At 34.7% G+C, this 27,557-nt stretch overlaps 1 protein-coding gene across 1 annotated transcript in view; it reads right to left on the reverse strand.

The window, feature by feature from the left end:
- Positions 1-27,557, reverse strand: part of LOC149415033 (voltage-dependent calcium channel type A subunit alpha-1-like) — a 260,436-nt gene that overhangs the window by 124,739 nt on the left and 108,140 nt on the right. The window contains exons 4-9 of the mRNA XM_089642980.1: positions 24,654-24,793; positions 15,851-15,951; positions 13,767-13,922; positions 11,744-11,964; positions 7,111-7,214; positions 3,790-3,905 (exon numbers count right to left, since the gene is read on the reverse strand). Of these exons, the coding sequence (XP_089499106.1) occupies positions 3,790-3,905; positions 7,111-7,214; positions 11,744-11,964; positions 13,767-13,922; positions 15,851-15,951; positions 24,654-24,793 (838 nt within the window). The remainder of the gene's footprint in view (positions 1-3,789; positions 3,906-7,110; positions 7,215-11,743; positions 11,965-13,766; positions 13,923-15,850; positions 15,952-24,653; positions 24,794-27,557) is intronic.

Here is a 27,557-nt window from a genome sequence, read left to right on the forward strand (position 1 = left end):
TAGGGCAATGTGGATATAATGGCGCTTCAAAAATAAGTGTCAAATTAGTTGGTTTCGAGTTATATTAAAAAATAATGATGGTCGGATAAGAAACTTGAATGAAAAATATTGCGGTTTAAAATCATATATTCATATAGATCAACAAATGCTGAATCTGAATATATGTTTTATTGTAAATATATAATTAGACAAAGAATTAATTAATTGTCATTTAAAAACAGTTAAAACCGTAAAGACACTCAAACGCCCTGTGATTGGTCGGTGGGTTCTGACATCGCTTGCATTGAGAATGCAGACAATTTTATGCCAATTTACGCTGAGTATACTCACACACTGCAGTTTACAACGTGTTTTAAAAGAATTTGTGTATTTTGGAAAACCGAGATACGTATGACATCACGCGTACCTCGTCAGATTTTCAAAAATGCAAACTTTGAAAATTATTTTAACTATGTTAAAAGGTGAACATAGAAAAAGGACTATTATAATTAACCTATTACAGAAAACAATGTAAACACAGTTTATAAATTACTCAATGATTATAGTTTACTTAATAGTTTTGTGTCAATTATATTGTAAAGTATATCAGCATTTATCGATATACATAACTACTTGAATAATCAAACACACATTTTTTTATTAAAGTTTTTGGCATTGAATGTATGCTTGCAATAAACCTATAAAAAATGGTATGTATATCAAAATCACCCCACTACAAATACACTATTTTTCGATAGTTTTAACACGTAAAATAAATACGACATCAACTTTTCGACAAAAAGGATTTTATAAAAAAAAAATTGTTTCAAAGATGAGAATTGATCAAAGTCATCCCATTTTACGGTATTCAAAAGCATTTAAGGGGCATTGCATGGTAAAGGGTTCGCCAAATAACTTTTTTTTTTTTTGAAAATGCTATAAAAACATCGAGTGTAGCTTCGGCTGTGTGGCACGTAGCGCCGTCCTGTTGAAACCAAATGTTGACAATATCCTCCTCTTCAATTTTTGTGAACAAAAATACGTTCAATTGTTGAGAACGACGGTGAATTGATGTTGATGGCGCTTCACGCACACTTTCTGCCACACCAGCAATATTCTCGGGTGTACGCACTGTTTTTGGCTTTTCACGCTTTGGTTTATCGATGAGGATGCCAGTTTCTTTCACTTTGTTCACAAGATAACGAACATACGGAGCTGACGGTGCTTCTCTTCTTCCAAAATCCGTACGCAATTTTCGCACACATTCTGCAACATTACCATGATTTTCAAAGTAATGTCGCAATATTTCCCAGCGTATACACAACCATATTCGTTCAGCGGAAGGATAACACTAATTATCTGTCAAATCAGACATGAGCTAAGTGTTACCATTCACGAAATAAGCACTAGTTGAAAAAAAAAACGTTAGATGGCAGACCCTTTATATTGATAACTGGGCAATACAGTAGGATATACTTTGCTGTGGCATCCTCTCTGGTGGAGGGGTAAAGCTCTCGACTACGAAACCGGAGTTCGCAGGTACAAATCCCGGCGCAGGTAAATGTAAGTTATTTAATTTGTGTTGTTTTAAAAATAACCCATTTAAAATAATACGTAATAATACTCTCAGTATCGCCCTGATGAAAGATCTCCATTCAGAACTATTATTAAATGGCTTTTGTCATGTTCGGTGACCCAGCTACTTTTTCCACCTTTTCTTTCCTTTCATCTCCTTCCCTTCCCTACTACTTTCAGCCTAACAGCATACATAGAGAAGAGTCCCAACTGCTCCCAATGACTATGGCTTCCCCAATTGGGTTATGTTGTTAGGCTGAAGAAGACGAAGGTGGTGAAGTACCTGACTGTTTAGATCTAGTCACCAAACACGGCTAAAGCCATTTCAGGCAACGTTTCGATTCTGAATGACATCTTTCACAAGAGCGCTACTGAAAGTATCAACCACTCAAACACACTAAATATTACTTTTTAATTAATAAATTGTAAAATAACACATTTTAACCAGATTAGCCGGGATTTAAACCTGCAACCTTTAGATTCGTACAAAAATAGTCAGCAGCTGCATATGAATAATATATGTTCAAACAGCAATAATTTATGCATAAATGAAAATAATAATACCACACATAGGTTCATAAAAATAAAAACAAATTAAAAAATAAATACATTACAAATAAAAATACAAAACTACAAGAAACAAAAATGATACAGGTTAGAATAATAGTTTTTTAAAAGAAAGACAAATATTCCCAGGTTATGAATAACCTGGGAATATTTGAAAATCTCCCACTACCACCCCCATAGTGAGCGGAAAATCTAGTTTGTGTCGTGATGGAGGACTTAAGTCAGCCGAGGAATTGAACACACTATGCCTTGGTGGCACCCAGAGCCACAGACCGGTCAAATAATAATATTATTTATATGTTTAATATCAACAATGGAGTGCTGGTATCAATCCTGATGAGGAATTGAACTGGTAGAGGAAATATTAAAATAGAAATGAGATCTCTGAGGCATATGTGTGTGTGGGACTACTTTATTTCATCCCACATGTGGCAACACTAACTTAAATTAATCCGCCGCTAGACGCAAGCGGGCACCAGAAGAGAAATCTTCATTCCGGTTTCAACCTTCGATACTACCGCCACTATCTTTACTTTGTCTACCACAGTCTCCGCGTTCTGTAAAATTGTAAATTCATCCTCACGAATAAATTTAATTAATATCGCAGACACTCATTTTTTAATCTCCCATCTCCTGAACACGATTTACGGTTCCGGCAGCCACCGTAAATTACAAATATACACACACACACATTACAGCCACATGTGGTTAAACTTTGTGTTTTGAATGATTAACGAAGAAAGGAGTGTAAGGAGAATAAATGACACGATTGTTAGGTGTAGAAGAAGTCGGTGATGCCCGAAGAAGACACGGCACGATCGAGAGATGAATCAAATACTTGATAAGAGCCATTATTTTTTTTGTTGGTGTAACATAGCCAGTGAAATTATAACATCCCCAATTAACCGTTTGGGTGCCAATCGTCGATTTTCGTCGATTCGTGTTTTAACGAAGATTGCCGATCGTCGATTTCCGTCGATTGCGTCAGTCGTGTTCTGGTTCGCGCGTACGTCTGTACGTAAAATTCTCATTTTTTCGAAACGCCTGGACTTCGGGATCCTCCTCCGCGTGATTCTAAACCAATATTCTTTAATAAAACACCGAAAAAATCATCGAAATCCTTGAAAATTCAGAGAATTTATGGGGTTTTAAAAAAATATATAGTTTCATAAAAAATAATGTTTTTTTGGTGGCATTTTACAAGCAACTGTATGAATTTTTTTGGCACTCAAACGGTTAAGGTATGTTGTGGCAGGGAGAGGAAAGGAGATGAAGAAGAGTAAGGAGGGAAAGTACCTGGCTATTCAGATCTGGTCACCAAACGCAGTTAAAGTCATTTCAGCAACGATTTTGAACGATTCTGAAAAGTATCTATCACGCCGTGATATGAACCTGCCACCTATGGATTCGTAGTAAAAGATCGTAACGACTCAACCACGTCAGAATAACAGAAGGGTATGTATGAAAAGATGTATGAATGTGAATGAAGCAAGACAGAGTTGTGTGGCAGTACATCCACACTGCCTACCTCTGCCGGGAAACGGCATATGATGGTTAATTATTTAGTTAGTTTGTCAATCTAATTAAATTATTATTTGCTTACACCAAGCTAGGTTACGATTTGTTAGCGAGCTATGTTAATGACACGTCCAACTTTTGACCGAGTACCTGCTCTTGTAATCCAGTCGATGTACGCTCCGAAATCTTCGTGGAATTGTTGACGAACACGTTGCTTTTGAAATTCTGCCCTTCTTTCGACACGGCCCCTCTCGTTAGAAAATTCTCTAAGTTCACAGTGCGGGAAAATCATAAATAAACAAAAGAACAAAACAATAAACAAATAATGAACAGAATTGTATACAACAAAAACAAAAACAATAGTATTATAATATTAAGAACAGAATTATACAAACAACAACCGAAAAGTTATTTGTGACGTGTCAGAAAAATACTATATTATGAACTTTATATATTTATTTATTTTTGGAATAACTTGATTAGTAAAATCTCAAATTATAATATTTGTTTATCGAAGACAATATTAGCAACATACATAAAGATAGCAGAATACTTCAGGAAATTCTTCAACCATATTCTGTCAGACGGACGGAGTATTTCTGCTTAGCATAAAAATCCAAATAAATGGAATATTTCTCAACGTATTCGAAAACTAAAAACTGTTTTAAAAAGGTGATGAAATTTGTTCTCATATTAGAAACTTAGGTGTACCCTACCACGCATTGCTGTGGCTTAGACTGTCTGTGCAGATATAGAAACAATAGCACATTTTGCTTTTAAGTACAACAGATGGTGTTGTTTTTACCTGTCACAGGTGACATCTATATAATATAGGATAAAAACATTTAAGATAAAAACACGTGCGTATTCGAATGCAACATTGTGTCAAAATATCAAAGCAATCGGTCAAGAACTTTTAGAGATTTAACATTTTGAACAAACAAACATTTTTATTTATATAGAAAAAATTTAAATTTTGACTGCACTACAAAATTACTGACAACGAAAAAATATAAAAACACTTGCATTTTATTAGACAAATGTTTTACAAACGTTATCGTTACCTCTTTTTTTTGGCATTTCATATAAAAATAATTAATAAAAAATTACAAAATCTCTTCAAATTGCTGTCGGTACCTTTGATTTCATAAAGGTGCACATTTCAACTTTTCTGTGGTTAATTTCTAGATTTGAATATAAAGCGTAGTGTTTTCTCTTTTAAACGCCGTTTAGATCATATTTCTCACCACAATAGTAAGGAAGTAACAACGATTTCTGTGAGACTAGATGAGTTAGCGAATAAATAGCTTGAAGGGTTAAGAAATTGAATATGATGTCGGTAGTTCACAGTCGAAGTATGATACAGTTAAATATGAACGAAGGGGATTAGGTTGAATTAGCTCAGTGGTAGAGCAAACCCCCGGCAAAGCTGAGAACCTGAGTTCAATTTCTAGAAGCAATTGAATCTTTTTCTGTTCTCGTTTTTTGACAGTCGCTAATATTGTCTTCGGCGATTAAAAATTATTTTACATATTTATTCAACACTTTTGACACATAGTCTGTTCAAGCAAGAATTTTGTTTAACATTGATCTACTTCGAATAAGACGGAAGAGCATGTGGAGCGCGCAATTACATTAACACGTCGACTGCCAACTCCAAGATAAGTCGTAGATTGCGTTCTTTGCTAGGACGCCGACAACGAGATAACTCATAGTGAATAAAATACGATAAAATTCGTAGTACATCAGTGCTAATATAGATGGCTTCTGGGAAGAGAACATAAAATCAATGCTGGCTTACAGAACAGAAAATATGATTATAAAAAAATTGAGTTTTTAGTAATATAATATGATTAAATGAAATTGGCTTTTTAGACCGGAATTCTGAAAATTGCCGTGGCAGTCAATGTGTTAAATTGAATCGTATTTAGCAACTGCGGACATTGAATAATATTGTTAACTAATTTATACATGAATAATGTATCAATGTGATTCTTCTTATTTTTAAAGTATGTATATTATATAATTATATTAATCGTGTTGTGCTGTGTGACATTTAACCCCAGTGGCTAATTTGTTCGGTTTTGCGAACAAACATATATAACCCGTTCACTTTTGGGACCAGCTCATATGGTCTCCTAGAAATCGTTGTCACGGTGATAAATATTATATAAAAGGTGTTAGAAAGAGAAAACACTAAGCTTTATATCCAAATCTAGAAGTTCTCTAACTCTATGAAACCAAAGTTGCTGACTGCAATTTAACCCTTAAATGCATACTGTTGCAAAACTTCAACATACCGTTCAAACCACCTTTAACTCTTTGGTGTATACTTAATGCATGCCGTTTTAGAATTATAAAGTTCACGGTAATATATTTTATCGAGTGGCATCACCTTTTTTTTCTTTCGCGAATGTCAAATGTCACTTTTTCTTTAACAAAGTGAAGATTCTCGAAAATTGGTTGGAAGTTAGAATTACAGTTTTGTTGGGCTGTTATTATTTTGATTTTCTTAGGTAAGTAGATACAATAATACAATACTTATATGTAATAACTCGTATTTTTCCGGTACACTTATTAGTTTTGAGAAATTTTTTTAGGTTTTATATTTTTTTTTCATACGTAAATTGTTCATATTATTTTTTATTAAATACATGGTGTTGAAAATCAGCAATAATTTTTTTTTAATCAAATATCATTAAAAAATTACAAAAAAAATAAATTCTTTATATTTCCTTAGTTTTGAGAAATTTTTTTAGGTTTTATATTTTTTTTTCATACGTAAATTGTTCATATTATTTTTTATTAAATACATGGTGTTGAAAATCAGCAATAATTTTTTTTTAATCAAATATCATTAAAAAATTACAAAAAAAATAAATTCTTTATATTTCCTTGCATGTAAATATCTACAAAATATTTTTTTTTCCAGTAAAATTAATAAATCATGCATTTAAGGGTTAAGAAAAATGTATGAAATTTAGTGAATTTTTTATAAAATATTGTATGAAATGACAACAATGTTTACAATACATTTGTCCAATAAAATGCTTAAAACGTGAGCCATTTTTTTAGATAAATGTATTAAAAATGTTATCGTCACCTAACTTTTTTATCGTTTCATATAAAACTAATTAATGAAAAAATTCATAATTTTTTTCAAATTGCGTTTGGAATCTTTGGTTTCATAAAAGTACATATTTAAATTTTTCTGTAGTTAACTTCTAGATTTGAATATAAAGCGTGGTGTTTTCTCTTTCAAACACCATTTAAATCATGATAGTGAGGGAGATACAACGATTTTTATAAGACCATATGAGTTGATCCCAAAAGCGAACAAATTGGCCAGAAGGGTTCAATTTTTTTTTTAAATTCTGACAGCGTCTCAATTAATTTCGTTAATTCGATTAATTCGATCAATTGGCAATATATAGGAGAATGCCGTGAATATGGCAGAGTTTGAGAACTTACCCGCTAAGGACTCCGAGAACTAGGTTGAGCATAAAAAAGGATCCCAACACTATGAGAGGCACAAAGTACATCCAGTTAAACATACTGCCCATTGAGTCGTTCATCTGAAACATAATAAGATCAATTGTTACCCACGGTGTCTCGTTAAATTGAACACAAACATAAACACATCACATTATTTAACATAATAAGACCAATTACGCAGGTCTGCAACGTTTTTTTTTTCTTTGAAATAAGAGGTAATTCCCATGTATTTTTGGTTGCTGAATTCGGGAAAATTATCAAAAAAATTCCATCACGTAAGGTTTTTCCGCAAAACGCAAAATACTGTGGGATTGCCTATCTTAAGTCGCAAAACGGGGTTTATTGCGGAAATATATATTTTTTATTATTTACAACTTATTATAAGATAATATTAAGTTTTATAGACTGAAACAAAACATTTAGTAACTCATGACGATAAAATTAGTCAGCTTTGAATCATATATATTGGGAGAGAGCCTCGAAACCACAGCGATGACTGCTACTTTTGTTCGTGCAATGTGCAAGGGTATAATACCAAAAATAAAAAACAAATTCGCTACCCAAACATGGATTCAGCACTCCGCCCAGTCCTTCACGGACCTGGCATTCCTACACCACAAGAACCCCAAAGCCTGGACGATTTTCCATCATCAGAAAGTGAATCAGAAGAAAGTTCTAGTGACAAGTTTCAAGTAGGCGACTCCAGTGGACCTCAACAATAAGGAAGTTGAGTGAAAAATATTTTGACTTATAAAAAATATGTTCATGTAGATAAAACAATATCGATTCTAAAAATATAAATATATTTCTATATTATTATTCTTAGAATTAGTTAAACGTTCTTGAAAAAGCATTCAATAGCAATAGACTGTATACGCTCCACGATTGGTCGAAAGAATTCTGACGTCACATGTGTCGTGACTTGTACGTTCAACGGATCACCTATGGTGCATCTCTTTCTATTACATGAGAGATGGTCGGTTTAGATGAGAGAGGTGTATAGGCCAAAGGTTTATTTGGGTTTGTCAAATATATGTACGTATTTGTTGTTATTATTATATGAAATGGATTTCTAAAGATACATATTCGTATAGTGCTTTATAATAATATGTTGTTTATTGCATAACTTAGAAGTTTTTATTATTATACATGTCACATAGCATGTGATACACTTCAGGCCGCCGGCCGCCCAGAAAGGTCTCACAGTGAACTGGGCTGTAAACCGTTATTTTACTTTTGGTCTTTACTTTTCTGCGCGGTGGTCCTGAATTAGCGCGTGAAACGTCAACAAGTAGCGACGGCAATACCGTACAAGTACCGTACTGGGCGGGAAAAGCAAATATTCTAACTTAAAATATTAATTTAACCATGAAATCTTAATCAATTTTCTTTTTTTTTAATAACATCAATTCTAATAGACGGTTAACATTGGTAAAAAAATTACTGGAATTCCTTGTTGAAGAATTAAAAAATTTTCCATACAAAATGCTTGAGCGTCGTGGTTTTCACAGTTCTAATGACGTCACACCACACCCCGCCTCTTACCGCTCGGATTCCGCTCGTTTTGGCGGGCTTAATAAAATTTAAACTTTGAGAATTAATTTAATTATGAAAACAAACTTTAAAAAAAAAAAAAAAAATACCAGTATTTAAGTTTGAATGCGAACATTGATAAAAAAAAATTAAAAAAATGGACTCAACTTCCTTATTTTCTCAAGCTGAATTAAATGACCTGATCCGAGATTTAAAATCTTGGTGCAGTTAGTGAGAAGCAAGGTGAGAGGTTTCACCAAGATATCAAGGAAATGGAGAGAAGGTATCAAGGTTGATGGGATATAAATATGATGGGCGACTACTGCTGGATGCTGCATAGGGAAAATATAACGTCCCACAAACGAAAAAGCACAAAACGAAGCTTCCAAACTAAAAAAAGCATATTTTATAAAGATTTATAATTGCATATGATGTAAATAAAATATATTATGACTTAAAATTAATTAAGTTTGTATAATTTTATGAATTTTTCTTTTGAACATTCCCTACAGAAGTAGTGTAGGGCGGGTTTTGCCTATATTTTAATTTCCACTTTGCAGAAAATCCTTACGTGATGGGTCAAAATGGATGGCATTCTCGAATTCAGCATTCCAAAATACATATAATTCAACCATTACCATTTAAAAAAAAAATCAAAAATGTCAATATGCAGACCTGTGTTATTACTGTACAGGGCCCGCAGATACTTTAATAGTACACAACTGCTGACCCTGTACAAATCGCAAGTGCGCCCTACTGTCGAATTTGGCAGCCATCTCTGGTCTTGAGCCCCTAAATACCTGAAAAAAACCCTTGACTCTGTGCAAAAACGGGCGGTCCGTTTGATAGATTCCCCAATCTTAACAAACGGACTGCAATCTTTAAGAGCACAGGCGTCAGGTAGGTATGCTGTCCTTGTTCTATCGGTATTACAATGGAAGATGCTCTGAGGAACTAGCGTCATTGATCCCTTCGGCACCGGTGCGTAGTCGGGATACACGCCAAACGCGCGCCCAACATTTGTACACGGTTGACATTTGTCACATGAGAACGGGTCGCTTCTACGATTTGTTCTTAAGTTCAACAGCTCGGCTGTGGAACGAACTGCCAGCCTCTGTGTTTCCTCCCTCCTACAACATGGGACTCTTCAAGACCCATGTTCACTCCTTCCTCTCCACAAAAAGACCCTCCTCACAGCATCACCAAAGATGACATAGGCCCTGAGGGAAATTATTTTCTTCAGGGCCTCCTGTGTGGAGTTAATATTAAAAAAAAAATTGAACACAAACATCAACACATCACATTATTTATTCTATTTTAACAGTATTTGTAATGATATTTTCGCTTGCTCGTTGCATGCTTAAATTTAAAATGTTATTAACTTCTCAAAAAGATCATTGAGAAATGCTACTTCCAGCCACCAATTGCCCTCGTGAAGAAAATTATAACCCATGTTTTCAGCATCGGAGAAAGAAATTATTTCACTCAAACTCACTACGCAGCATAAACCAGGGTCACTGTATCCCTGCGTCGCGTCGACCACAATGTACGAATGTGACAAATATATGTATTTGAATAGGTAGACATTGAATTTATTTCAAATTGAAGATATTTTTAATTAATTAAATTAATAGTTTTGGTACTTCTTGCCGCATCACACAGTTTGCCAGACACTTTAATAGACTGATATCTTAATTAGCAGGAAGTTCGAATGATATGTTAACGCCATCTATAGGTTATTATCTTATTTATTTTAACATTAACCCCACAGGGAGGCCCTGAGGAAAATAATTGATGTTGTGTGGAGCGTCTTTTTAGGATATTACGGTAAGTAAGCATGTGAGGTGAGACACTGACTCCGGGTCGCCCCTCTATGATGGGTACCAAGATACGAGGAGGAGTAGCAGCTTGCCACACCAAACTACATATCAAGAGGTGGGTCAAATCCCAACACTAGAAGGAATGGAAGAAGGCACCCGGAATGAGGCAATCTAAAGTACTCATAAACAGACCGGACCCTAACCGAACCAGGCAACTAATCGATATGGACAGAAACTCACTGAGGGAACTGGTAGGACTATTAACGGGACACTGCCATCTCAGGAGACACATGCAACTGTTGGGAGTGGAAAACACCAACTAGGAAATGTGAAGAGGAGGAAGAGACTCCAATTCACCTATGGTGCCAATGTCCCGCTCTGCTGGGAATAAGGCTCAGATACCTGGGAAGACACAGTGTGGAACCAGAAGACATCGCCACATATCCAATGACAGCCCTGGTGAACTTCATAAAAGGGACCGGGTTACTGGCAAGGGAATGAGGTAAAATGGGAGATAGTACAATGGGCCTATGGCCTAAGTGCTCGCGGGCAACGTAAGTAAACCGCCTCCGACTTAAAAAAAAAAAAAAAAATGGGTGTGTCAAGCCTACGCAAGACAGAAGTGAAACTTCTAGTATTCCTCTCTCTCTATTTTCATTTCATCATCTCTATTTTCTCTCTTAGGTTAGTTTGAAAATTAGAGGTTAAATAATTCAACGACGCAGCATGGATTTGCTTTTTCTAATATTTTCTTATAGATGAATGACGTTCGATTAATGTATAGTTCCAAAAATTTTCAATTTATTCACAAGTATACAATATTACATAAATAACAATATTACAATTAAATATCTCGTCACTACTCATTTTTAACACTGAAATTCTGTACCAAACCGTATGAACCACAATCAATTACGTATTTCACTCGTATTACACTCACGACGCAGTATACTAACCAAGCAGCTGATGCTTGGCGTGGCGCAGTTCGCTGGTGTCTGAGAGAGAGGAAAGAAGAGAAGAGAGAGAACGTTCGTGAGCGGCTCCCCCACCTCAACAAGCGCATATGGTGAGAGAGGGACAGTGAACGGTGAGCGGTGGTGGGGGTACCCGCATTTTCGTGTCGATCCTGACTCGGTTTTACTCCGAAATCCATTACGCGCCTAAAGAAGTTTCACTTCAAAAAAAAAAGATACGAGGAGATTTTGGAGGATTATAGTGAGAATTTGTGTTATACAAGAGTAATGTGAGACACTCACCCAGTATAGTATATTGGTCCAGCCCTCCATGGTGATGCACTGGAAGACGGTGAGCATGGCGTATCCGATGTTGTCGAAGGAGGTTATCCCAAAGTTGGGCCCCTCCCAGTCGTCTCGGCACGTGGACACGTTCACGCTGCACGTGTGCGCACCGGATGGCGCCAGCGACTCATCGTCACCGTTGCACGGCGTCTGACCATCGCCTTCTTTAAATATTTTATCTGGAATTCACCATTAAACACATTAGAAATACATAAATTTATTTTATTTTGTACAATAAAGATTTCAAATTTTGCGTGTAAACACAGGGGAACTATATCGCCATCCGGTTGGGCAGCGTTAAGGTAGGGGCTGTAGAAAGGGATTTATTAATGCGGGTCTTGAAAAATGAGACGGAGAAACAACCCATTCTCATGTAGCCAATGTCAAATGTTCTGCTCATATCCGTCGAGTTTTGCGTAAATGTACCGGTGCAAAAGGGATCAATACAGCTAAATCCATTAAAATACCTGTCGAACAGACTCAGTATGCCTTCATTGCGTTTTTGCATTACAGATGGCAATCGGTCTGTTGATAACAGATTGTCAATCAGGGGGACCACCCTCCTTTGCACAGAAACAAGTAGGTTTACCAAGTATTTTGGGACTCTAGCCCAGAGGTGGCTCCCAAATTCAATTGTAGGACATACTTGAGACAAAAAAACAATACCGTATAATGGATGGATGTCACCATGATGAATTTTCAACTATGAAACCAAAGCCTTCGTCTCATGGGTCGATATGGAATCGAGTGCTCTAAGACCCCCTGCACAGAAAAGCAAGTTCTCTAAAGTAAGGTAATGATCTGCAGCGCAGTCCGATGTGGGACTTGGCACTCGGTTTATGTCGATTCCCTGTCGACCCATGAGACGATGGCCTAAATAACTTTTTATAAAAACATTCGCATCGGAAAATCTAATATCATGTTTACTGCGCTTGTTCAAACTATCGCAACATATGTATATATTTTTTAATTGCGTGTGCTTGGGGATTGATAAATAAATAACATACCTTTCGGAGTGCAGCTACTTTAATTTACCATAATTGCATAAACTTATTACTAATCCCAAACTCATTTGTAAAAAAAATGCATGTAAGATTGAGAAAGGGAAGCTTAGATGATGTGGATATGCAGAGCGAATGACTGAATAAAGGAGTCTTAGACCGTTCATATAGAGGGATAATTCCAAGCAACTCGAGTTTTGTGCGCATAGTGTATGCGCCACTTGTGAGTATCCGTCATACTATTTTGCTAGTGTTCGTACATGACGCGACGCGTTGACCACGGGTTTGATGTCAGTTGCACGATAATGACAGTGTTGGCGCGTTTGATAGAAATGATGTCTGAACATAATTTGAATGTTAAATCCGTTCTGGAGGTGGGAAAATATTCATGTTTATACAACTATAATTTACCGGAATGCATTAGAAAGGATTTAGCGGAGAAGACGAGGATTGATGTGATTGATGGATGAGGATTAATGCCCTACAATTTATGCCAAATTTGTGGTGAACCCAAAATCGTTTTATAAGATTTAAAGTATAAAGAAGAACAATATTAATGTCTTCGTCGCTAGAGTCACTAGACAACGTATTGATTCCACGACTGCACTTGAAAAAATTATCAAATTTAAAGAGTAGCATATCGGTAGGCTACTTATGGTTGAGTCACAGACACATAACTTGTAAGCATCTCTGTGTACGAAGAACGTGAGGTGGATTCAAGACACGAATATGGATGGAAGTCGGGCACGCCCAAGGAAGACACAACACGGTCAAGTGAACCAGGTACTCGGGTCGGGCCATATCAAGAGTCGGAATAACAGAAGAGTATGTATGAATATGAAAGAGGCAAGTAGTGTGTGCCAAGACCGAGTTGTTTGATTGTACGTCCCCTATTGGAAATAGCATGATGGTTAGTTAGTTAGATAGATAGCTGTTGATTAGTGTTACGATGAAGATAACGACATAGAATCAGTACTCACGTCTATTTTCTACTTCGTAGCATGTCCGGTGCAGAGCGCCCACGTAAAATTCCAGCCCTATTATGGCGAAAATGACGATGGCGAACAGCACCAACAGGCCGATCTGCAGCAGGGGGGCCATGGCCTTGATGATGGACTTGAGCACCACTTGCAAACCTAGCCGTACGTCAGACACAAACATTGTGTTAGAATTTGTGTTACATTTTTGTGGCATTCTTGATTTAGATACTGTTATTTAGTGATAGAACTAAAATCAATATATTTGATACAGCTGTATTAGATATTGTTATCTAGGGATAGCACCATTCGAAACAGATGTATTAGCTATTGTAATTTATTGATAGTACTGAAGTAAATATTTATTAAGTTATTTAGTGATAGCACTGTATTCAATACTGATGTATTAGATGTTGTAATTTTAGTGCAAATATTTAATGCAATATTTAACACAACTGTATTAAATATTGTTATTTGGTGATAGCACTGCTTTCAATAATTGATACAGTCGTATTAGTTATTGTAATTTAGCAATAAAACTGAATTCAATATTGTAATTAACTGATAGCGCCGGAATCAATATGGTAATTTTGTGAAAGCGGTGAAGTAAATATTATACAGCTGTATTAGACATTGTTATTTAGTGATAGCAATAAATTAAATATTCGTTAAAACTCTATTTAGATATTGTAATGTAGTGATAGCAATGATTTCAAAATTCAACACAACTGTATTAGATATTGTTATTTTATATAACTGTTATTATTTTAATGTTATTATGCTGAGTTCAATATTCAATGCAGCTGTATTAAATATTGTAATTAGTTGTTTTGGATTTTGTAATTTTAGTGGCAGTATCGAAATCAATATTTTTTGATATAGCAGTGTTAGATATTGTAAATTGATGGCAGCATTGAGTTCAACATCCAATACAGCTAAATTAGATAGAAATTGCCAAGGTTCAATATTTTATGTAACAGTTAATTTATTTGAGTTCATATTTCATAGAGGACAAAAATTGAATTGGAAAAAGTATTGTATATATATATTGAAATAGCAATAAATAATTACTTTTATATGAGCACACATTTTCTAACTAAGTGTGTATGCCAAAAAAATCTAAGATTTTTTTAAAGAATACCTAGTCTACTGAATTACATACTGTATTAGAAAATGTTTATCTGTATATTGTGGCTAATATAATACTCAAATTGCTTAAATCTATATTTCTAAGAGAAAAAAAAAACACATTTTACTTTGTGAATAATAATACATACTTAGATTCCCAGAAAGACTCGGATATTAAAATATCATTTTTAATTTTTACAGAGAGTCCGGATTCACAAAGTCCGAACAGGTAAACAATTCGGGATTCGAACCCATTACCTTTTACTCTACTGGCAAGTGTATTCTGAATGAATTTCTGAGGTTGTCTAAAATTAAGATTGTCTGAAATAGTAAATGTCTGAAAAGGAGTTTGTTGGAGTTGAAGGTTTTCTTTGTGGAAAACTTGCCATAAAACGCATAATAATTTAAAACCTGTAGGAAAATAGGTCCTAAGCACAGAAAAATAAAAATTTGAGTTGAGCGTGAAAAAATGTCATGTGCAGTTACATATAACTTAAATCAAGCCAGAAAAAATAAGTGCTGCACCTAGTTTAGGTCATAAAATAGGATGGGATCAATTTTTGAAAATGACAAGAAAATTCAAAGCAAATCTTAGTTCATAGAACCAGAGACAATCACAGACAGACACAGAAACAAAATTAGTATTTGAGATGAATGATGCTCCATACAAAAAAGATTACCAGATAAAACAGAGTGTGATAAAAGTATAATTTAGGTTAGGTTAGGTTATTATTTCTTATATATACTTTTTTGATTAAATTTTTTATACCTTAAAAACAAATGTAAGGAAGTTAAAAATGTTTTTAACTCTTTCTGTTCGATGCTGTCAACTGATTTGACATGTCTATAATTATTTCAATATCTCTGTAAATATACTAAACACACATTTTTATAATTTTTCTATTGCTTAGGTCCTATTTTATGAATATTTGTTAAGTGTAGATGCCCCCCATACTCACTGGGGATCCCCGACACCAGCTTGAGGGGGCGCAGCACCCTGATGGCACGCAGGGTGCGGAGGTCCACCTCGGGCCCATCCTGCGGGAACTGGGTTACGAACCTACAAGCAACACACCCATACTGCTAATTCTAGCTTAAATCTACCACCCTTATTACACTACGAGGGTCACTAGCGGTCTCACAGCAATGGTGGAGCATTGATAGTTGTAAGGAATAACAGTTGATATTAACACCTATTATGCAGGGTGTATCAGCACGTACCCGAAGGAGTAACTGGCACTGAGATCAATATTCAATTCAGCTGTATTAGATATTGTTATTTAGCGATTACACTGAATTAAATATTAGATACAGCTGTATTAGATATTGTTATTTAGTGATAGCACTGAATTAAGTATTCGATACAGCTGTATTAGATATGGTAATTTAGCGATTACACTGAATTAAATATTAGATACAGCTGTATTAGATATTGTTATTTAGTGATAGCACTGAATTAAATATTCGATACAACAGTATTAGATATGGTAATTTAGTGATAGCACGGAATTCAATATACAGCACAGCTGTATTAGATATTGTTATTTTGTGATGGCGCTGAATTAAATATTCGATACAGCTGTATTAGATATTGTTATTTAGTGACAACACTGAATTAAATATTCAATACAACAATATTAGATATGGTAATTTAGTGATAGCACTGAATTCAATATTCAACACAACTGTATTAGATATTGTTATTTAGCGATAGCACTGAATTTAATATTCAATAAAGCTGTATTAGATATACATAGTAATTTAGTGATAGCACTGAATTCAATATACAGCACAGCTGTATTAGATATTGTTATTTAGTGGTAGCACTGAATTAAATATTTGATACAGTTGTATTAGATATTGTTATACTAGTATAGTAATAGCATGTTCAGGAATTTCAGGTTAAAATCCTGCTGATAAACCCTTTTTAGACCACGAAGAGGCAGTTAAATACCTTACCTTTCCAACCTTTACCAAATATCAATGCCACCAACATTTTCATTATATAATTAAGAGTTTTGCATTTTAAATTTTGTAAAATGTAAATTTTTTTCTAAATTAGTGGTAATTCTGTTTTTGCATGGGAAAAGGATATTTTTATAACATTTTGATGACCTTGTTATATTATCAAAATCATGTAAAAACAGAATTGACTATTTTATACATATTACGACAATAAAATCTAAACAAATATAATTCAATTAATTAAGACAAAAAGTAAATCTGCCGACAGGAACACACCTTCTAAATATCTAGAAAAAGGTAGGTTAGTATTAATACAACTATTCAAAATTATAGGAACAATCAATGGCCTATATCCCTCGTTTCTATTATCTATGTCTTGCCATATACTGAGGGCTTAAAGTCAAACAACGTTATCTATAAAAGAACATTAAAAAATTATTAAATATTTGCTATATTATTGATAAATAAATTATTTTTTTAGTTTGGTTAGGTAATTTGGCCTTAAATCTAAATTTAAGTTGTGTATGAAAAAAACAGCATAGCCACTCCTCTTAAAGTAAAAAAACGTTAAATGTATTATAGAAAAACACCAATAATTTGAGGGCCTAAAATCAAAAAACTTTATCTACAATAATAATTAGTATTGGAATGTTTTTTCGTAGATAACTTTATTTGACTTTAAGCTCTAGAATTATTGGTATGTTTTTTTGTAGATAAAGTTATTTGACTTTAAGACCTAGAATTATTATTTGTATGTTTTTTGTAGGTAACATTTTTTGACTTTAAGCCCTCGATATGTAACCGCTGGAAACTACTTAAATATCATTGGTTAATTAAGGGATTAAGATTGTAAAAAGTAAAGATTGCATTAAACCACTAGTTGATTTAATGAGATTGCAATGAATCAAACCAGCATTTGATGTTGCTCTTAGAGACTAAGTTGTATGTATAACTGGCCTAAGGAAATCACACATAAATGTTTTAAGTACATATCCTATTTGAGCTGTACTAATTAATTTAAATTATGACTACTGACCCTTCGTTGCACTGGAGAAACTAAACTAACTAACCATCACGCCGTTTCGCCGCAGTTTTAGACAGAGAGGACGAACAGCCAAAAATCTCAGTCTACATACACACTTCTTACTTCATTCACATTTATACATACTATTCTGTTATTCTGACTCTCGGCGTGGCCAGACTCAAATATTTCATTCATTTGATTATTCATTATCCTCCCCGGACGTCCTTGATTTCTTTTACCATTTACATTTGCATCACATATTATTCTCATTGCACCCCTTTCTTTGCTCATTCGCTCTACATGCCCAAACCATCTAAGCTCCCCTTTCTCAATCTTACTAACTACGCTTGCATCAGTCTTGCATTCTTTGCTAATCTCTACACTTCTCACACAATCATACATGATGTTATCACACATATGCCTAAGGGAATCCATTTTTATAGCATTCAATTTACTTTCATTTTTCCTTATCCAGTTCATTGCGTCACTGCCATACATCAGGGTAGATAACAGCACTCAATTGTGGACTGCTAGCATCGCTTCTTCGCATAATTTCAGCACAATCAGACATTCCATCTCTCGTAAACATACTTCCCAAATGTACTAGACAATGTATGAATGTGACTGAAGTTAGGAGTGTGTGCCAAGACCGAGTTTTTCGGTGGTCCGTACTTTCTGCCCCGGAGTAACGTTGTGATGGTCAATTAGTTGAGTAGTCAACAATATTACCAGCTAAAATAATCACTTCTAATGTTGAAATAACTTTCTATGATCAGTTTTTAAACTTATGTAAATATATGTTGCTTACTACTAATAATACCTACAACACGTTTAAATATTTTAACATAATATATACCTTTTTTTCTCCTTGATACCGGCAGTTTCTTTGGCGTCTTTTAAATTAAGGCGATGCACTACGTTGTGTAATATTTTAAATTGAGCCGCTATCAATAACAACCCTTACGTAGATGGCGATAAGGTTTAAATTTTCGCTTAACACCATCCGGCTGTTTTGATTTATGCAAGAAAAAAACATGGCCAAAAAGTGCCTTTTATTTTATTTTGTGGATGTTCAGGCATAAATATTCAATTTTTTTTCGATCATTTTATAAATAATTTAATTTGCCACATTATACAATAAAATCATAACCGAAAATGGGTTCGTAAGTAGGAGATTTTGAACTTTAAAGCAGTTTTAATAGGCCTTATACATTATTTTTTTGTGGGCTTATGAAAAGACTTATATAAAAAACACTCGATTATTTCAAAGGCCAAGATGTATTCTACTCGCAGTATTTAATTAAAGCATCTGAAAAATTTCTAGGCGAGCAAATTTTCAAACCAAAAACACATGATTTTGCATTACTATGTATGGCATCGCCTTAATCCACACTCGTACACACCATTTTTGCATTCAAATTCAAACGAATTTAACATTGTAAACAGACCATATTAAAGAAATATCCATGAGAATTGTTTGACAGTTAAAAATACGATGAGTAATAAAGTCTATGAAAACGAACACTCATACTTATGCCCAGTTGTTTTTCATTCACAAAGTCATTCAATGACGCCATTTTGTATTTTTGTGAGTTGAAAGATTTCCCGGTCAAATGCCGATTCTAAGTCAGCTTTTGAACAATTGTGATCAGCAAAAGAGGACAACTATCATATTGTTAAGCTTGTCAGCTTTTTACAATTTGATGGAAAGCTAAAACGCATCTAGAATTAACGTCTAACAGAAACCTTTCAAAAGTCAAAAAAACAAAATGTCGCTGAATGGTGATTTGAATTTCTGTGAAACAACTGGGCCTTAGATAACTAGCTAACTATCATTGAGAATAATTTTTGGGTTATTATGTAGTATTGCGGTTTATCGTCTGCCCTGATGATGGACACTCTAACGAAGAAGCGCAGCACAGCGTAATAACCCAAAAAATAATCACGTTAGATCACTGTCGTTTAAATTACGTATACCAAACCTCTAACGTAACTATATTGTCGATGATTTTGTTAAGTATATAAGGAGGACAAAACACGATTTTCAAATATCAACCACAATATTAAAATACGTATAGCCTATTTGATACGATATTATTAAGAAATTCTATGTTTGTTAAGACACGAACGATATTAATAAGGCTTATGTAAACCACAGTTAGAACCATCTAGCCTATTGCGTTAATAAAAAATTCTATGTTCGTTAAGAAATGTACAATATTATTAAGGATTGTAAAAATCGCACATAAACCCACATACCTCTACCCTGAAACGTTAAGAAAATCTATGGTTGTTAAGAATGTATAATATTATATATCACCAACACATAAAATCATCTAGCCTATTGCATTAAGAGATACTATGTTCGTTAAGAAATGTATAAAATTGTTAAGGTTTGCATAAAACATCTAGCATATTGCACAAATTCTATGATTGTTAAGAAAAATACAGTATTTTTAAGTCTTACACAATCAACCACACACAAGCCTATTGCGTTAAGAAATTCTATGTTCGTTAAGAAATGTATGATATTATTAAAGTTTGTATAAAACATCTAGGGCCTTACAAATAAATGTGTTTTAAATTTGACACATTTCCTAACAGCAATTCATGTCTGATAAATGGTTGTTTGTCAGTTGTATAAAGTTTTAAACACATTTATTAGTAAGCCTATTGAGGAAATTGTATGATTGTTAAGAAAAGTACAGTATTTTTAAGTCGTATATCAACCACACATAAATCTAGTATATTGAGTTAAGAAAATCTATGTTTGTTAAGAAACATATAATATTATTGAGATTTGTATAAACCACACATAAAAACAACTAGCCTATTGCATAATTTCAATGTTTTTTAATATATATTCTATGTTTGTTTACATATTCTATGTTTGTTTATATATTCTATGTTTGTTAAGAAAATCTAAGTTTGTTAAGAAATATATAATATTATTAAGATTTGCATAAACCACACATAAAACCAACTAGCCTATTGCGAAAATTCAATGTTTGTAACATATTCTATGTTTGTTAAGAAAATCTAAGTTTGTTAAGAAATGTATAATATTATTAAGATTTGCATAAACCACACATAAAACCAACTAGCCTATTGCGAAAATTCAATGTTTGTAACATATTCTATGTTTGTTAAGAAAATCTAAGTTTGTTAAGAAATGTATAATATTATTAAGATTTGCATAAACCACACATAAAACCAACTAGCCTATTGCGAATGTTCAATGTTTGTTAAGAAATTCTATATTTGTTAAGAAATGTACGATATTATTAAGGCTTGTACGACCATCTAGCCTATGGTGTTAACAAATTCTATGACTGTTAAAGATATATTGATATTTCAATTTATCTTCTACGGAGTAGTGGAACCAATTAGATAACGATGAATCGAAGATGTTCATTACTTGGAATCCTGGACACCAATTTCAAAGGCCGCAGCACACGAAAAGATCTCAGCATCCGGAGATCCATGTCCACATTGGTCTCGGCAAATATTGTCATAGACCTTATCATTAACAAAGACACACTTAGACTATTTCAATACAAATATTGTCATAGACCATATCACAAAGACACAATTAGACCATTTCAATATAAATATTGTCATAGACCTTATCATTAACAAAGACACACTTAGACTATTTCAATACAAATATTGTCATAGACCTTATCATTAACAAAGACACAATTAGACTATTTCAATACAAATATTGTCATAGACCTTATCATTAACAAAGACACACTTAGACTATTTCAATACAAAAGCCATTATAATTTACACCTCCAATGTATGAAGAGGCAGTTGACAATACAGATTTCTTCTTATCAATGACGAACAATGAAAAACGATCAAGCAACAAAATATCAGGAAGGTAAAAACCATTGGAATGCAGTCTTTAAGCACTTAAAATTAATTACCAATGTTATTTTAAGTGTAAAATTGAAGCTTTAACTTTTTTTATTTTGAAAAAATGGTTTCGGGTCAAAGAACAGCAATTTTGATATGGAGACATTTAACACATTCACAGATATGAATCCTATAATTTCTATACCCGCTATATCCGATTTTTTGACAAAATGATCTGAGTATGACATCTTGTTCACATTTTTGCGAGCAACAAGAGGAGCCTAAAATTGAGTTTCAAAACCCTCCTTATCATGACCAAAAACCATGTTAAAACTGCGAGTGAGAAACCAAATCCGCTATATCACACAGAAAGTTACTATCAAAACGCGCTATATCGGATTCAACCAATCACAAGCAGTTATTTTGCCAAAATACAATATGGCCGCCGCTCTGACGCCACGCTCGTGTGCCAAAATGATCTACGCGTGTGTTTCTAAACCCGCCATGTCGGCTCAGTTGACTTTCAAAAGCCTCTATATCACGAAGTGAGTATCAAAATCCCCTTTATCCATTTTATTTATCGAAATTACTTAATTATTGCTAGCCTTATATAGAAAAATAAATGCTTTTCGAAATTGTATTACTCCAATTCATTATATAAAAAATTGTAATACAATTACTTATGTACGCTAGAGATGTGAAAGTTTTTTGCGGTTTTCTCCAAATCAATGAAAGTTGATATAGCAGGTATAGAAATTACACGACTCATATATCTATTGAAGTTGTTTTAGAGGAGATGTGATATGACACAACGTACATAGACGTCTTACGTCAGGCAACTTGACGCAATACAACACAGCGTATGGGAAAGGCAAAGGTAATAATTCAGAGTAGCTGGACAGGCGTATAAATATTTATCTGAAATAACAAATTGATTCAACTGGAAATGGTTCCATTTTTGTCAATCGGTTTTGACAATTTCGGACATGTTTTTTTTTTTTTACTTTAACTCCACACAGTACTTTCAGGAAAATAATTTCCCCTGTGTCATCTTTGAATATGCTGTTTGGAGGGTTTTTTTAAGGAAGGGAAGGAGAGAAAGATCTCGGAAGGGAAAAGGTAGGAGGGGTGAGTAGGAATCAGAGGATTGCGATGCACGGTGATGGATCAAGATAATCCTGCCGGAGAGGTAAAAATCTCCCACAACTAGTCTCTACAAATCTACCTGCCACACAGCAGGTGGACAGAAGCATCCGCCGTCAAGACCTAAACAATCCTCTCCCCATGAACCTGGGCACCCCTGATAAGTCACCAAACGTAGCGAACCAGTCGGGGTGACCTATGGCAGAGGTGTTGGTTATCAAATGAATGGTCTCCGAGGTGACGGTACCCATACCCGCCTCAAAAATTTTCTCGTTACATTGATTTGTTTTATTTGTAATAAGAGTATCCAGCGATTCTGAAATTTTACCAGATCAAGTTATGTATTCTACCGACATAAGCAAAAAGGCAGCTGGAAATTTTCAATGGTCACATTCTGATATATGAGACTTTCATGGTTATCAACCACAGACATAGGAATTAATAGACGAGAAGATAATGGCGAGGGGTAAAATCAACTGTTGAAGAACGAAGGGAGTGAAGCTGACTGTGATTCGTCAATAAATCAATCTGACAGTAAATAGGCATCTCGCATTATAATATCACCATTTACTTCTTAAAAGTAAAATCTGCTTTTGAATGAATAGACATTTTTATATGGGAGCGCAAATTACTCGCCACGTTATGAACAAATTTGCGAAGTCCAAATTCGGCAAAAAAATTCGGTTCTATTTTCAGAGTCGAATATTTCGTTTAAGTATTTAGTTAAGACACTTTTATAAATGTTCATAATTTACTTCCCAGCAACCAACCAGCTTTGTGTTTCGCGTCCAGACGTTTCTCGATGTGATAGTAACAACTGATTCATATTATACGATGTGAATATGCTTAAAATAAAGTAAAATAATGCTTATATATGGAATGTAATACGACAATTGGGTTTATTCTCTTTTTCACATCTATTTTTACAAGTTTTCATAGTACAAGTCAACATTTTGCCGTGTTGTTTCGTAAAATGAACCGATGATGCCTCGACCATAGTTCGCACAAGAATGATGACGTCACATTTTCAAATTTCACTTGAGGCCAGCGAGCACAGCCGGCTCCAATGGAACCGGTATGGGGAGTGGGGATAATACGCTTTTAATCACTTAGGGCAGGTCTACTAATATTCATATGTCTATGTTATCAACCTATTATAATAAAAAAGTACATCAGAATGTGACGATTGAAAATTTGCAGCTACCTTTTTGCTTATGATGGTAGTTTTGCAGTAGTATGTAACTTGTCTATTCGTGTAACAATGCGAATACTTCTATACTTGATAGCGTCACACTTAAGGTTTAGTGTAAGGAGGGGTCGAGAAGAGAGATGAGGCCACCTCCGTGAATTCTTCCCTTGTTGGGCCTTCAGGGAACCAAAGGGGAGTGGAGAGGACAGATGAGACCTGGGAAGACACATTGTGGAACCAGAAGACAGCCAAATATCCAATGACAACCCTGGTGAACTTTATAAAAGGGACTGGGTGACTGTTAAAGGATTGAGGTAAAATGGGAGATAGCACCATGGGCCTATGGCCTAAGTGCTCACAGGAACTATATGTAAGCCGTCTCCGCGAAGGGTTAACATTGGTTTTCATCGACTTCACAAAACACATTAAACCTCTGTTTTCTGCCTTTATCCAGCAAATGTCTGTCAATGTATTAATTAAAAACAGATAAAGGAATATTTGCTGCTGCAGGTTTAAACCTAAAAGAAATGAATCATCATTGGAATAAGCGCCAAGTATTTATGTAGGAAATATGACTCACCCTGTGACCACCACAAAGAAGTCCATAATGTTCCAGATATTCCTGAGGTAGGACCCCCGGTGCAGAACAAATCCTAATGCTAAAATCTTGAGTGATGCTTCTACGCAAAATATTCCTAAGAAGTAGACTTCCGTTTTTTCCTACAAATTAAAACACACAGAATTAGTTTAAAAGAACAAGCAGGTTTCGCAAAAATACGATATAATATTAATTATAAAATACATTTCTTTTTATTTGAATAACAAATTACATGTTTACAGTAGCGATGGGTTCATGGCTCATTTTATTAAGAGCGGTAGCCACGGTACCAGCTGAATATTTACATTCGGCTCAAAGAATCGACTCAATTGAACGGAAACTGTGAGTTCAGAGCATACGAGCATTGAGCATACTGTGCTCGCCCGATATGACTCCCAGCTTCCCAAGCATATGATCGTATGATCTCTGGTGCCAGTATGACGCCAAGTGCCACGAGAAAAATAAGATGCTAGGTAATTAGTTATGTGTAAGTACAGGGTTTTCCAATAAGAGGTGTTATTTTGATATTCAATCGTAAAAGATCAATGGTTTCGTTGCTTGTGTGGCACGTAGCGACGTCTTGTTGAAAGCAAACGTTGTCCAGTTCAATACCATCCAATTCCGGCCATAAAAAATCATTAATCATCTCTCGATAGCGATCCATTCACCGTAACTGTTGCTCCAGCCTCATTTTCGAAGTAAGGTCCAATGACTCCGCCGGACCATAAACTGCAACAAACAGTCACACGTTGAGGATAGAGAGGCTTTTCAACAATAACTCTTGGGTTTTCCGAGCCCCAGAGTTATTGTAGGAAATAGGCCCAGAGGTGGAAATGGGCCTCATCACTCAAGATGATTTGCATTTGATTCACTCAAGTGAATTTTAATAATTTCAATGCGTTGTTGAAGCGTGTATCGTAATGGCGTAGTTTCTACTTGTCAAATGTCAAAAAATGACAGCTTCAAAAATAACATCTACCGAAATAGCGGGCTATTCAAAATAACACCTCTTATTGGAAAACCCTGTATATGTGTTCAGGTCCAGATGTCAGACCGTCAGATGCAGTTCACGTCTCTGAGTATGTAATAACAATTGATCGTTGGAAAATTTTAATGGCCCTATTTTTTTTAAATATCTCCTGATGAAAAAGAGTAACCGTTCATTTGAACCGTGGCACAGTTTATCGGGAGTCGTACGAATTCGGCTTATCGAAAGATCTAGCTCAATTCTGCCGTTCGTTCATGAACGATTCTTCGCTAGTTAACTCGGTTGCATAAACCAGTGAAGTTATTATTATTATTGACAGTGCAATTGACGGAGAAAAAAGAAACAGATTAAAAATATATACGGATAATTTAAAATTAAAGCATAGAAAATAACAAAGTAAACAAAATGAAAATGAGAAAAATAACTTTAAAATGTTACACATAACGGTACGTAATTAACCCTTTGTTTGAAATTTTTCTTGTTTGCATTTAGTAAATTTACCTGAGGACGTAAATTGAACTGAATAATAAGGAGTATATAAAAATAAATGCAATAAAAACATCAATCAAGTATCTCTGTTAACTTATATTAAATATGTCGATATTCAAGGTGAATTTGTTCCTTCAAGTTTATGAAGTTGCATGTATGTAGTAGTTTTGCAGCGATCACATGAGGACTGTACAATACTGTTTTGTCCCAGCTCCGGAACCACTGTCCTAGTGTGAATAGTAGTTTGAAAGACAGGACATCTAACTAAGACACTGTCCCAGAGATAGACGGGCAAGATATCTCCACAGGATAGGGTCTTACCCCCAAAGCCGCGCATGGCTGCGATGTCCGCGTGTAGACGCGTTTTGACAAGACTGCAGGACAATAGCCAGGACTCCGTGAGCTTTGCTCTCGGCACTCAGATCTCGTATTTCAACTAAAATGTCGCGTAAATGGAACACTAAAATACATCTTGATATAAAAGACCAATAGAAAGATAATATTTTTCGTGAACTCGTTCGCAATGCGCGTCTTCGTGTATCCATTTTGACAGCATTCTGCGTTTGAACTACGGTAGAATTGTTAAATTGTCCTGCTCTGCGCGGTCACAGAGCAGGGACAGGACACTGTCTTGTATTGTCTTCTGTATTGTCCTCGTGTGATCCCCGCATTGGTCCCGGAATTATTATTGCAGAATAATATATTTTGCCTGGTTGCTCGATACTTTAAAGTTAAAGTCATGACGCATGCATGTTCTTTTGAAAAATGAATGTTGTGTGTAGTCATTGTCAACAGCTTTATTGATGATTTTAAATAAGAATATTTGGTCGGATATATTCCTTCTACAAAACAATGTTGATTCTGAAATATATACGACAGTATTATGATACTGAGTAACTATTAGAAGATTTTTCATTAATTATTAATAATTCGATTAACAATTATAAGTGCGATTAACACATTATAAAACTTAAATGTAAAAATAATTACAACCCCAACTGCATAAATAAACCAAAACTGGATTAAAAACACAACAATTAGGTAGGTATCTCATATCATTTTGCTTGAAGATAAAGTAGGGTAATTTATATACACTAAACTAAATGCAATTAAATTTGACATTTTGCAATAAACAAATAACAAAAACATTAGAGATGGTCGATCGATATTCGAGTCCCGGCTACAAGGAACCGGTTCCTTTGCTGTCACTGAAACTGTCGATTTCATTATTTATCGGTTCCAAAAATAACCGGTGATTATTAAAATATTGAAGAGTCGGTTCCTTTTTCTCCAATTTCTCTAGCAACCACCCATTTGTTGGACCGTTTCCTATAGTAAATGGATAAAGAACCGATTCCTATCGGTCTCCGGTAACTGGAACTGCAGTGACAACCCATTTCAGGTATCAC

This window comes from Hesperophylax consimilis, chromosome 19 (assembly GCF_061612785.1).
Source record: "Hesperophylax consimilis isolate HC1 chromosome 19, BYU_Hcon_1.0, whole genome shotgun sequence".
NCBI classification, from domain to species: Eukaryota; Metazoa; Arthropoda; class Insecta; order Trichoptera; family Limnephilidae; genus Hesperophylax; species Hesperophylax consimilis.